Source organism: Athene noctua, chromosome 11 (assembly GCF_965140245.1).
Source record: "Athene noctua chromosome 11, bAthNoc1.hap1.1, whole genome shotgun sequence".
Classification (NCBI taxonomy): domain Eukaryota; kingdom Metazoa; phylum Chordata; class Aves; order Strigiformes; family Strigidae; genus Athene; species Athene noctua.
Window position 1 is genome coordinate 6,686,544 of NC_134047.1, and position 14,533 is coordinate 6,701,076.

Here is a 14,533-nt window from a genome sequence, read left to right on the forward strand (position 1 = left end):
GTATTTATTTCCAATTGGTGTATCCTTTACACAAGTAGAACTATAATTGCAAAGCAGTTCAGCTCCGAGGCAGTCTCTTCACAGTCAAACCAGCTCCAGCGTTAACTCGATTTTATAGCTGAGTTCTCTGAGGCATACAGAGGTCAGGTGTCAATTGCAAGGGTGGATGGGTTGTTTGCAAATGTGCTCCATTTAAGACATAACGGCTTAGTGCCTTTGCATACCTCCTCACAGTATCATCGTTTTCTGAATAGTGACTTGAGGTGAGGAAAATCACAGATTTTTCCAAGGTTTAAGTTAACAAGTATTCAATAACAACAACAACAAAAATATTTACAGCGAAGTATAAGTTCCATCCATGACATACCTAAAGGAAAGTTAGCAATCAGACAACATTTAGACTTCAAATTCTGGTGGCAGTGAGTTGTACAGCTAGCAAATGTTCTGAGCCACAAACCCTGGCCTGGGGATCAATGTAATGGAGAAAAAGAGGACAAACACCCATCAATACAAATACATGTGAGTGCACAGGCATTAATTGATTGAACCTTCAGACATTCATCACTTCCAGGCCTTAATGACAGCTGACAGACGCAGTGTCAGGACATATCCATACCATGTACATTCAATTCAATCAGCTGTACTAACCATGTGCACTCTGTGAACTTTCCCAGAGCATTATGTCATTAGAGACAAAGTTTTAAACAAATACTGTATGCATATTGATTTTTAGTGATAAAAATATCAGGGTAAATGAGTGGCCTCTTAAAGCGGTATTTCTGATACTCTTCAAGCTAGGCGATGCTAGAGGACAGCTGGGAGAAGAAGCTTGCAGAGGGATGAAGGTGACTGTCTCCTCAGTGGGGGAGCTGTCAAGGCAGAGCAGCGACAGATTGATAGCTGCCGGTCAAGACCCAGATACTGTTTCCTTCCCACTAGAAGTGGAACAGTGGGCACATTTCCTCAGTCTACAACTTTCTAATCATGTTCTCTCTCAAACAGCATCTGCAATCCCTGCATACGTACAGGCCTCCTGCTGCAGAGGTACAGTAGTACAAACAAGATGTCAAGTCTCTGCTAGATACCTTAAAAGCCAGGCCTGGCTCTCTCCAGTAAATCACTGCAGCAACTCCTGTGTAAGGCCATGGAAATGACTGAAAGCTTACTGAGAACATCAAGGATTGACTACATGGTGTTTACCTCTCCATGCATAGGGTGGTGGGCTGGATTATTACACCTATGAATTAATTACTTACAAACAGTGAAGCGGCTTTCTATACAGGTGCAATCACAACAATCAACCTGACATTACTAGATCCTGTTTGCATTGTCAGAGTGTATTTTAAAGCCATAAAACTCCTACAAGGTTGCAAGGTTTGACTTACTTTCAAAGCAGGCAACGGGACCTAGTTCACAATCGTCATTACCCCCACCTGGTTTGATGGCTCCCTGCTATCCCATACACAACTTCCATTAATAACCCCACTGTGTTACATTCACTTGGAGCTCTTCAACTCATTAAAGGAACTAATGAGTCTTAAGAGAAAAAAGAAATCTCCAGGATCAGGAGAAATATCCTTGCCTCGCTTTTACAAACTGGGGCAACTGGACAGACATTTGGAGTGCTCCATGGGAGGGCAGCGAGAGGGCAGAAGAAATACAGTCCCAGCGTGGTGTTCTGACTATGGCCTTTCTCCAGCTAAGTACATTACTGAACATAGACATCATATGGGGGGTGGGGAATGCTAGAAGAGGAAAAGACAATTCCCTTTCACTGCTTGGTTTGTGTATTTAAGGACTCCTGGGAAGTTAACATCGTACAGGACTCACATTTCCTGCATTTAACAAAGACCCAAGACAAACAGAAACACTTTCTGCTCAGCCTCAGAAAAGGGACACAGCCTCCTTGCTGTCTCTCCAGCGGAGCAGAAGACTTGGAGACTGCACAGCAGGCAAGCGCCTACCCCACCTTTAGTGTTTCTTCAGCTTCAGTCCCATGCTTCTCTTATAAGCATTCCGGAAGGCCTTTATGACAGAGAGATCAAAGGAGATGTTGAATGCTGAACAGCCTCTTTCCTATCAAATAAACCCTTGAGGAAACAAAGACTCAAGAATACAAGGCACTGCGTTCAGTTAGCATCTTCATAGCCTCTAGAAGACAGCCTTGGCAAGCAGCCAAGAGAAAAAAGGTGAAATTTTTGCCTGGAGCTTTTAAAGACCAATTTCTGTCATGCTCCAAAAATTATCTGAAATCAAGCTTATGCTCCAGTTTTCAGGACACCCACTTTGCACAGCAACATGGATCAGCATAGGAAAATTCAAACCCCTCATCCAGTCCTCTAGGCCACCACCCTGCAGCCAGCCTCCCCCCAGAACACACTTCAAGCTACTGCAGGACCTCAGGGAAAGCCTCTCTATTTCTCCTGAGCACCAAGTTTCAGAAAAACCCAGAATGCAGGATGGTTTAGTATTCAGATTACATTCTGCAGCAAAAGGTGACTGACAGGTTAAATTTTTACTCTGTCTTAATAAAGCACATTAGAGGACTTTGTTCTGATAAAATGTGGTTGATTGCCTTCCTCTCTGGGAACCCTACAAGCTACCTATCAATGAACTCGTTAATCCAACAACAGTTAAGCAAAGTAAAGTTTACCCTCTGCAACTCCATGGAACAGGATTTCAGAGTCAATCATAAAGCAATAACAGCGCCAGCAAGATTTCTATTCAATTTTCATATCCTTTGAGCATATCAGAAACTTGACAAACAAAGCTCCCTTTGCTCTCCCTGCAATGAGCCGAGTGAGCTGCACTTCAAGGTCCACGTTCAGGGAACATGCTGAATAGCGTGGGATCCCACAAACGACTTTGCTGAAACAGGGTACGACCCAACATGACAGCAGGAACTGGGATCTGACCCTGCACAGCCGCTCCCATTGTACTCTCCTAGAGTGCAGTGTTTCTAGGATGAAATCCCCAGGGTTTTTTGCCAGCCCCTAGCTGGTATGTCCCTAGCCTGACTATGACTGGTTTAGGTAGGCATAAAAGAATAGCACAAACAGCAGTTTCCATTAGGACTCTTGTTACTGCCTCCACTGATAACAGTGAGGGGAGGAGTTTACAAAGTTAATGAATATTTTTTACCCTTGTAAATTAGTCCTGTAATTTTCAGGGAAGGAGGAAGAGTTTAAGAAAGTTTAAGGTCCTTTCCAAGGATCATAAATAATACAGCAATAGTAGCCATCAGGAAGTCTGGATAAGCATCTAGATAATATTTAATAACAATAAAATACTCTCCCAGGATCAAGTAGGGGGTAATAATTCCCCATAGCAACAGACAACATTCAGCTCCTACCCTTGACGAGATACCCAGAGCAAACAACCGTTCACATAAAGAAATCTATTCACAGCTTTCACACTTTGCATTCGGATGACACCCCCTCACCACCCTCTGTCCCCACACCTTGGCTTCTTCAAGAAAGTTTGCCAGAAGACAGGTCCCAATGTGCTGAACTCTTTTTACCTACGGTCTGCTTTGAGAAGCCTCTGTCTGACAGCGATTCTGAAGGATTTCTGCTAGTCAGCAGTGCCTGAAGCATTATGTGCTGCCCTCCTAGTGAGTGTGTGTGTAACACTAATGGAAAGCAGCTGGTGGGCTGAAGCAGACTTTAAAAAAAAAAGTAACAGGAGGAAATGCCTTTCATACAGTCACACAGGCTCAGTCTGTAATTGTGTGAGAAGCCAAAAGGCTAAGAAGGGGGAAGGGCAGATGAGACAAAAACATTCATAAGCTACTACAGAAAAGAGTGGAAATGCACTCTGTTACCAGTCCAGGAACTGAGAAAGTAAATGCCTCTGTTCCCTGCATGCTGTTCCGTCTCCCTCTCAGCAGTCATGCCATTTGCTAAATCACTGCAGAACTGTCTCCCTGCACATGGGGACACGGCTGCAGCACATACACAGACCTGCGTTACCTTAAACCTGAGGCAGGTACCAGTAGCAGAGCACCTCTTTCTTTGTACTCAGCTAGAGAGGCCAAACTGAAGTCCAAGTTACCACAGCTTTGCAACACTTGGCATCCATGCCAGACAGATTAACCTGGTTTGGACATGCCACTTCAGGCTGCCCTCATACACCTAATTACTCTGCAGTTCTTATTAGCATGACCTTGCATAGCTGCTGTCAGTGAGAGGATCTCCCCTGCAAGTTTGTATCTGCTCAGACAATAAAGCAAATATCTACCTGTTTGCCAAAAGCTAAAATGTTTCTGAATAGCCCATCCCTGATAATAATTTATCACATAGTTTTTCCAGTGCATTTTCTGATCTGCACCAATCAGGAGAAATGTGACAGAACTTTGCTCAAACCTAGACTGGCACTAACATAGTCATGATCTAAGCACACGCAAGAGCTCAGACAATATTTTGGGCCCAGACTGCCTCCATTTTAAAGGAATTTACATTAAATGACTCAGTTGAATTGCACCGTTTGGCATTAGCATAGGAATAAGTCAGTGCTTTTCCCATGTAGTAATTCTTTTTCTTCACACTACCACGCTGGGGAAATTTCAGGAAACAGCTGGAATGAGGATCTTCTTCCACTCTTCCTAAAAAGAAGTAAATGAAGCAGCACAGTCATCCAGCAACCGTGCTAAGGAGCCAGCAGTAGAAGAGAGACACTCTCAGATCTACTTGACACGGATATATTTGGAGTAGTTGGAAGGAGGGGGAACACGCATTTAAAAATCAATGAGGACGTAACCAAAGGCTGCCTTTGCCAGTTAGGGAGCTACACCCAGTAAGCATTACTGCCTTTAGAAACAGTTTCAAGAGCAAAGCAACAGGAAATGTCAAGCCACTATCACTAAACAGCAGACACGCCTCATGCGAGCAGAGTCAAGATGTCAGAGTCAAGTATGGGAATAAAAGTAAAGCTTACTGTCTCTGCCTCTCCATGTGGCAAATTCAACAAGTATGCATAATCTTCCATCCCACACCTGGGTGGTGAGCATATTTGGACACTGTTTTCTAGCTCGTGTGTGTGCTTTTTACTCCCTCTCCAAACTCCTAATTAATTTTATTCCACCTGTGGCCTCTCAGCAAAAAGTTAGATGACTGATATCTGACCAGAGATATCTGTGCAGAGCCCTGGGAGTCCACGGGCTGCTTCATGGGGATCAACAAAAGGTAGCTAAGGAAAGTTTACCGTCAGCTGGCTTCAACATGCTCTACAGGGGCTTGAAAAACTGCATGTCTGAGAAAACTCCATGGAAATTGCCAATATGTGCAAACTGTGAAGGTGACAATTATTAGTTTAGACAGTAAAATCTTTGAGACAGAGCTCATCTTTTAAACATATCCTAGCAGACAGAAACTACTGAGCTGGGACTTGGAGAATTGGCTGATTTTCCTGGCTCTATCACTGGAGAACAGGGCAAATTAATGGATTGCTGACACTGGCTGAGTTATTTATCGCTCAGCCTTCAGTTTCTTTACCTGTGGAATGGCAATGGTCACACTGAATGCCTGGAAAGCTTAATGAGCACTATGGAGGAGCTAAGCACTTCCTCCGCTATGGGAGACCAGCATGCTGGAATTGTACCAACTGACACTGCTATCAAGTACTCCCACTACACAAAAGATAAATAACAAAACCCATTAAATTTCGCAAGAGTAGCCTGCATATCTGCCATGCCCCTGTATTTGACTCTCACGCTGATTTCCAAGATCTTATTCTCACAAAATGTGAAGAATCATTACATCCTGGGCCTGAAAGACAGACTCTGGAGACATTTTTACCAAATTAAGCTGTCTGAATATTGCAGGGGAAATGAAGCTGAAACAATAGCAAACTGAATGCCAGAACTGAAACATGGGACTTCAGGCTATGTGTAAAGCTTTCCTTTTTTTAAGGTTTTTCCAAAACAGATATTTATCCCTTAATTTGTGGGTTAAAGAGCAGCTTAAGGATGAGAAAAATAAAAAAATTCTTCAGATAGATCAAACTTCCCAGGACACATTTCTCCCAAGAGGAGATAATATAGCTATTTAATGCCCAAGAATTCAAAGCGCACTGAAAAAAAGGAGAGGCTAACAGAAATTTCCAGGGCAAACTGTGTCACAAATTTTCACTCTGAAGATCAAACTGTCATAAAAACAGTCAGCCATCTTTGGCTATAAGAGAGCAAATAAAATGCAGGCTTTGTGGTCTCAGAGGCTGCCTTTGGCAGGAAGCTCAGGAAATATCTCTCCATGTGAAGTCCCAAAACCTAGTTGGGGCAACATCTACTGCCTGTACACACACAAAAATAAAAACAAGGCCAGCTCCTTCCTATGTTGAAACATACTGTGTCTGTCTGGCTAAACCTCCTGAGATCCCACTGCCTGTGGGTATTTCTGGAATTCAGACCCCATTTTGGCTCCTGAGCAAGGAAGGCCTGGGGTGACTTCCACGGTTGCAGAAGGAGCTCTTGTGGAGCTGTGTGCAAAGTTTTAGGGCCTCCCTTCTTTTGCTCTAAAGGAAACCTCCTGCTGTCCCTGCTCATCTCTCCTGGCCACTCTCTCTGCAGCCTCAAGTTAGGCAGCTTGGTCTTGAAGCACATGGAGAACTGCTAGATCCGAGGGAGATCATGCATGTGTCTAAAGCAATCCCTGAGCCATTTGTGTCCCAAGGGCATCTACTGACTAAACTAAAACCATTAAAAAGGGATCCTACTTCTCTGGGATTCCAGACACAAACACCTCTCTAAAATAAGATCATCTGAAATAAGATTTTCCGAGGTAATGCTGTTTTGCAGCAATAGAATATCAGCTGTATTCAACTGTGTTTTAAGAAGGTGGTATGGTAGCATCAGGGAGCAGAGAGGGTACATGACAGTAGAAAAACCCAGGAGGATGAGACCAAGGGCACCAAGGACTGCAAGATGGGGTACTGACAAGTAGGCAATGGCAAGGGTGGGGTAGGGAATCAGAAGAGCATAGACATTCTGTAAGGTCTTCACAGGCCAAGGCTGCAAGAAAAGAAGCAACAAGACAATTTGCATTTCTTGAAGGAAAGGAATGAAATTTCAACTTCTGGAACATTCTTTTCACTAAACTGAGATGATGAAAAGCAGTATCACTGCTAGAGTGAACCAGCAAACAATTCCTTTGCACCTCTGTCAAATCTGTATTTTCCCACAAACACAGATAGCTTGATGATTAACATGATGTCTGCATCATAATTCTGAGCTAGAGTATTCAAATACATCCCATTTGCATCCGAACTACTGTGTGGATCAGAACTGCGTTGTTAGATGAGTGATACTTACAAGCCCTGGCAAAAGCACACAGTTACATATTTCTGAGAATGAATAAGCATAAATGAATTCATCATGAATGTAAGTCAAACATTTAGTTCACTAATTAGCACCAGATCCTTGAAACTCAGAGGCCAAAAGAAACAACCACCACAAAAATTTGAAGCTGGAATGCCGCCTTAGCTCTGGCTAGATGGTTAAAAAGCAAAATCAGGAGGCTTTGTCTGCACAGCCAAGTTACCCTACTCTGACTGAGAATGCTACAGTCCTCTCTTAACAGTCACAAAGATACAAACATGCTATAGCATGGTGACAGGATACAACAGATCAGAGTACCTTGGCCCCTGTATACCTGTATGAATGCAGCAGCACACACTGGATTAATGACACAGTTAAAAAATTAATTATGATGTGTGTGGCCCAGGTCTTAGCTTTTTCATGTACACCATGTTGGAAATGTTGAGCTATTAGCACAGCCTGGACTGTTATGAACAGTGACAGCTCAGCATCTGCAAGCAAGATCAGACAGGCTATCAACTGACTGACATTTTTGTGTTGTTTAAATAGTGACTCCCACAACAGAGCTGTGGAGGGCCACCTGCTATCTTGATACAAATAATTATGAATAATATAACAACAAGATAAAAAAAAAGTTTGCAGTTAGTATTTGTTGTATTCAAAATACCGCTTAAAACTCCTTGATCATCATAGTTTTACCAACCTTGAAACTACAACAGATTTAATACAGAACTATAAGCTTGGATCACATGAGAGCAGAGCAACTTGTGCTCAACTGTTTTCCTATAGCAGCAATCAGGAGAAATTGGGGGGGGGGGGGGGGGGAGGGAATCAACCTTGGCATTACCTTGGAGGTTTTTTTCCTGTTTCCCCACAGACAGACTTTATCTCACATTTTCCCAAGTTTGGCTGGTAATCAGCTAGGTAGGTTATCTACTGGAAGTACAGCTTTGACCTACTACATTTTTGTCCCACATATCTATAGCCAGATTTCAGCTTCTAAAGCCAATTCTAGGCCTTCACATCACAGCTATTAAACTTTCTAGATCTCTGTATGAGGAGGAAATGACAAATTAATCTCTCCAGCTGGCTGTAAGGATACAAAGCCAGACACTTTAAGCAGAAGAAGTTTTTGTATAAGAAGAGAACACAAAGCAAAATTATGACATTTTCATGGCTCAGTCTGGCAAAATAATGTAGACAAAAAATCTGACAGCCAAATGGTGCAGAAGAGTGAGAATTACATTCAGCAGATTGTCCCAAACCAAGAAGCTTTTGCTCCAGTGCAAGAGGACGGGCAGCATCAGAGGTGCACATCTGTTAAATACTCAGCACCTTGGTGATAGGGAAGGGGCTGTTCTGCTGAAACCAAACAAAACAGGCATGTCTGCTTGGAATTCCTCTGCCTACAGCCAGCAAATGCACCACATCACTGTGGCTGCTAAAACAAACACCATCCAGAGAGAAGCAGGAGAGAAGCGAGGAGGACTGGGAGACGTGGAGTGACTCACTGGCGTATTAAGCCAGAACTGAACTCCTTGTACAGAAATGAGTCAAATGGAATGAATCAACAGAGAGAAATAGTTGATCTTTTTGTTAATAATACAGCACCATTGTACTAACTGTGCTCAAGTGCCTGCAGTGCCATGGTTCTGCCACCTCCTGACTGCTTTTGTTCACCCTCTCTCCTATTCTTGAGTAGCAAAACAGGACTTAAGCCTCCACACACTTAATACCAGGCATAGCACTAAACAGTCCCTGTGGTCTGAAGACAAAATGCTCACAAATGTCCAAATACTGTGTATAATTGCCACGTACAGGAACATGCTCATAGGTTGTGTATTGGAAGATTCCCCTGAGAGACTCACAGTGACCAGGGAGTCGTGTCACCTCAGCTCACCCTCTCTGACTTGTTCCCAGCTGGGAGAGCTCTCCACTTTCCACAAAAGCCCATCTCTTCTTCTGTTTAGTGCTTTGCCTCTTGCACCCTCTGTAAGCTGTTTCTTGAAACTCAGTATTGTCACCCTTGTGTGGATCCAGGGATTGTCTCTGCATTGGTGAACTTGTTTTGTTGGGCTGGAACCACCTTTCATCCTCAGATGTTTTCATCTCAAAAAAACCCCACTGAAAAACTGTTAATGAGTGATTCTGGCTCTCACTGGGAAATACCATGTTAAAGTTGTATATAATAAAGACAGGTAAATTAACGTATTTCAGGATACTGAAGTGTTCATGAGAAGCATTCTACCTCACCAGAATTCACTGGCCACACAGACAGACCCCCAGGTCACCACAGGACCGTGGCACTAGTTCCTCCACAGCTCCCAGGCAGCACCCACTGACTCCAAGGCCACATGGCCTCCTGAGAGCAGCCAGCCCTGCTGAGCCAGGACCACTGCAGAGCCAGGACCACTACTGAGCCAGGCCGAGCCCAGCTATGTTGAGGGATGCCACAGGCAGGGATGACCAGGGAACTCAGTGTCTTCCTTTAAACAGCCTCTGAGTCCTGGAGAGATGCCCCATGTCTAAAATTGTGCCAAAGAGCAAAGCATCATGTACTGTAGACAGTCAGTAAACACTCAGACCCCGCAGCGACTACATGACTCCAAAAAGTGAGAGAGGACACGGGAGGTGAACGAGCTGCTGACAGAGAAGAGCCAACAGTTTTAAACTGCCCCATTCCCCACAGTGCCAAGTTGCTACTTCAGTAGCAGTTGATGGAGCTTTAAACCACTTCCAATTCACTTGCTAGTGTCCAAGCTAAAAAAGCAGCTGCTTGCTGTGGATGGGGGACCAAAGGCTCTAAGGACCCCGCACATATAAAAGCTGTAAAAAGTGTATTACACACCAAGGATGACAGAACTTCTGGCACTCCTTCCACTCTCCCCTGTGTTGTGTCCCAACAAGAGAGCTTGGGGCAAAGGTGTGGGAGGCAGTGGACAGACATCTCAGGTTAGTTGGTTATCCACCAGGTGCACAGCACTACACCATCTTTGCAATAATCCCAGCAAACACCAAAATCTCTTCCTGACACTCATATGAATAGGCAATAAGGCAAGCTACAACAACAGAGCAACAGCATCTAACCCAGAAAACACATTTTACTCGATTTCATGGTCATACTATCATTTTACATTTGCAATGCCTTTCATCTCAAACAATCTAAAAATATCTTGAAAATTATACTGATGCATCCCTTGATCAATTTATTTTACCCAAATGCTGAACTTCTTTGCAGGATAAGAGTGCACATCAGCATTTTTTGACAATTTCAGACTGTAAGAAAAGAACACAATACCCCACTGGAAGTACAAAGCTTGGCATAGCAGAAGACATTTAAACTGAAATATGTCCATATTCTGGGACTGCTTGTGAAAGGCACCATTAAATCCTGACTGACCACATTAAGTACAGATCAGCTAAATACATTTCCTTATAGGCTGTTATAGAAACCAGTTCTGAGCTGGCATGCAAAGCCTTCAGCCAAGTATTTTATATAGCTGCTAACACACTATATTTGTCCTTGGAAATTGGCAGTTTGCATTGACCATCAGTGAACCCTACTATTCAAGCAACCACATTTTCAGCTCATAACTATGCATTTGGCTAGTACCAAAAATTGAGCAATGTAGGGAAAGGTTCCTCCACAAGCTTTAAAAAACTCCATCTTATCTGTCCAGGTCTAATATTTTAGTCTGACACCATACTAGGACCAAGCACAAAAAAACTCTGCAGCAAAGGTGATGAGCTATAAACTTACTGGAAGAACAATTTAAGATTATTCAGGATACAGAAGCTGGTTGAAGAGAAATATGAAAGCAATCTACAACTTTTATTTCAGTGGAATAGCAGCCAAGATTGGGGTTGTGATGAGGAATTAGCTGGATTTGGCTTTGGGCTTTTTTTTTAATGTGACATCTCATAAAAGAACATTAACAAAGCACGGGGACAGGACTCTGTAAAAAGATCAGATTCAGCCATACATTAACACAGTGGACCAAGGTAGAGCCTTTGCTTCCCCTTGGAAAATGGGGGGGGGGGGGGGGGGAGAAGCTGAATGTGACAGCAGCACAGGACAGCACTACCCAAAGCAGCTTTTAAAAGAGTCCAGGTGCTTCAGCTGGACCCAGCAGCCCAAAGCCCTGGATGGAGCCCTTTCCCAGTGTTAGTGGCAGATTTTATGGCCTGCACTGAGCTCTTTGGCTAAATCCCTACTGGTACCCAAGCCAATTGTTTAAAACAAAATGTTGTTTCATTCCAAAATAGCTTTCATTCAGAAAGCAGACCAACTCCTACAGGTCAAATGACCACACGAGGATTTGGGGAAGCCATTCCAATGACCCATTTGTCCAGAAAGACAAACACTTCAAGTCAAACTCCAAACAAATTTAATCCAAATTAATCTCAGGCTAAAAACATCACTGCTACTGCAATTGGTGTCTTAGATTCATTTTAACTGCCAATAATCACAACCAAAGCAGCATATAAAATTTGTAAAGACTGCAAAGTATTATTAGTTGCACCAATCCTCTTGGGAACATATCACAGGACTGAAATAACAGGTTATCTGTATATATATCAAGTGTAGAGACCTAAATGAAGAGTAACAAGAAGAATATGTTGAAGAAAAAACCCCTGTTCCTCACGAATCAGGTATAGATCCATCAGTAAAGAAAAGATTGCATGCCACATGAATGAAGCTTCATCTGCTCAGCCTTTATAGCCTCTCTCAGACTTCCAAGTTTGTTTTAACTGTATTAGATGCTGGAGGATTTGAGGGAAAAACAACTTAGCACAAATCAAACAATGTAAACTCTTTTTTTTTTTTTTTTTTGTCAATTCAAGTGCCAATCCTCCTGCCTTCATCAGGTCTCACTCTTAGCCATTTTGCTAGTTCTCATGGCATCCTCCGCCTTTATCTAAGGCAGACTTACTTTCCAAATAAGTCAATATGGGATGGAAATGCTAACTGAAATCCAATAGGAATTGCATGCCTTTGCAAATGCATATTTCCACCAGAGTAATGCAAGATAAACTGTTGGTATGAGGGATACAACTTTTGGGAGAGGGAAAAGGAGAAAGAGTGAATTGCCAGCTTCACTTTTGAACTATATTTTTAACTCTCTGCTAACCAAGACTTACCCATACATTTAAATGTCAGCATTCACATTTTAAGCCTCAAGACACAACTTTGCTTGCCTTTCACTGTGCATTTTCACTTTCTTTAATCCCAAACTGTATGCAAGAATAGAGCCCTCTACAGTCTGCTGATGCAAAGCATTATCAAAAACCACTGCTCAGTTTTTGCAGCAGAAAATTTTGTTCCATTCCTTAGCAGGGAGAATGTAAAAAGAAAAACAGAATGTATCTTCATGGTGGTTTAAAGCACAAATACTAACGTGCATTGTCCCATTCTCTTCTCCTTTTACGTCTACTCCAACAGAAGTATGTCAGTGAAGCAATAAAAAAATATTTATTTTAAATACAGCTAAATCTCTCAACAAGGAGTGATTACAGAAACAAACCTCAGGTTGCTTATACAAAAACTGAGCACATTAAGTTTTCAAAGAGCATTTACTGCCAGATTTCTAGCTGAATGGTTTTTAAATCCAATGTGCATTTCTGTATTTCTCACTTTTATGTGTTAGCATATAAACAATATAGCTAATCAATAAGGAAGAGGACATTTTCCCTCTTGCTATAATTAGACAGGAAAAGGTTCTTAATTGCTTATTCAATATTTCATGTTTATACCTCTGAAGGAAAAAAACACAACCAATTTTCACTGATCTGGTATGTCTGCCAGGATTGATTTTTTGCACTTCTGTACTCAGAATGGTACTTCAGTCTCAAGGCATGATCATTTTGTTCAGTGCTGCTGCTGAAATACAACAAAGACAGAATTTCAAAGTACCCACTAGACTCAGCTCACTTTGGAAAGGTGGAGGGGAGGGCTCAGCATGGCACTTACTTTTTACTTTTCAGGCAACCGTAGAATCCAGCCATGGTCCTTCCCGGGAGGCGTGTGTGCATTTAATTCATCCTTGTGTGTGCATGCCAGCACAAAGATTCTGCAGCTTCGTATCCTGCTCACCAAATGCCCACACACGCACACAAGAAAGCCAGCATGCTGATGCAATTACTAGCCAGATAAAGTTCCTGATCTGAGGCCCTCAGACTCCGCTGAAATGGGTCCAAGGAGGGTTGTGCCTGTTCCATAAATGGTTATGAATTGTTAACTCCCCCTTTTCCTGTCTCCTTCCAGCTCTTGGTAAGCACAGCATCCTAAGTGTAAAATACCATATGGCATTTGATTCTGTCTCCCTGTGGGACTAATGAGAGGCTTGGTTGTAATTAGGATGTGAAGAAGCCCTGAGGAGATTAATTGTTATTGTTATTTTTTAGACAGAGAAAGACTACAGAAAATACTTGTAACATCTTTGAAATAACCATTAAAAACTGTAGTCATTCTCCAGCACGTAAGGGGTGCGTGGGACCTTCTAGAACAGGCATTATCCCATCTCACTGTAAACCACCATCTATTCTAACAAGCTATTCTGCACATTAACAGGAAAGAAATACACCCCTGTGATACTGCAAGGTCAGGCAAAAAGCTCTGGAGTTTAAAGTAGCCAGCACACCCATATGAGAAAAATACTGTCTGGTGATGCTCTCTGACAATACACTAACACTTGTTACTCACTACCACAACTAAGGAGGCCCTCAGTGGGTGTGGAAGGAGGAAAATGGCTATGGTTTAATGTTGAGGAACATAAACCTCAAGCGGTTTCATTCACAGGCGTGACCCAAGCACTGGGGACAACATAGCTGCACACCTTTCTGACATTATATTGCATTAAATGAATATAGAAATTAATCTGCATCATGGCTGTTAGTGACCTCTGTTGAGGTAAAAGCAGAGTGGTGAAGCAAGACATTGCTTGTGCTACCTGCACACAACTAGAGTGTCAGCAGCCACTAGCAAAGTGTTAGCCTGTTCCTGGAGTCGCATGTCTTGGTAAGAATGTCAGATCTTGATTAAAAAAAATGCATGAATATTTAAACGTAGTAAGTTCATAACTCTCATAATTGCAAAGGAAAGATTTACACTCATTCCTAAAAGATCAGAAGAAAACCACATTTACTTGTATTTCTCATCTAGTACATAATATTTGAATACTTGGGTCTGGCAAGCCAGTAAGAGAATTACAGTATTTCTAC

At 42.5% G+C, this 14,533-nt stretch overlaps 1 protein-coding gene across 6 annotated transcripts in view; it reads right to left on the reverse strand.

Annotated features, from left to right (window-relative positions):
* The window catches only part of KIAA1210 (KIAA1210 ortholog), a 59,128-nt gene that overhangs the window by 30,938 nt on the left and 13,657 nt on the right, over positions 1-14,533 (reverse strand). For 2 of the 6 annotated variants that reach the window (XM_074915311.1, XM_074915310.1), the window contains exon 1: positions 13,284-13,415. The exons of 1 other annotated variant lie outside the window; for it this stretch is intronic. In XM_074915311.1, coding sequence (XP_074771412.1) covers positions 13,284-13,345 — 62 coding nt within the window. In that variant the 5' untranslated portion in view covers positions 13,346-13,415. Of the gene's footprint in view, positions 1-3,520; positions 3,572-13,066; positions 13,139-13,283; positions 13,416-14,533 lie in introns of those variants that run through there. 3 more of the 6 variants (XM_074915316.1, XM_074915315.1, XM_074915314.1) reach the window with 3 other exon arrangements.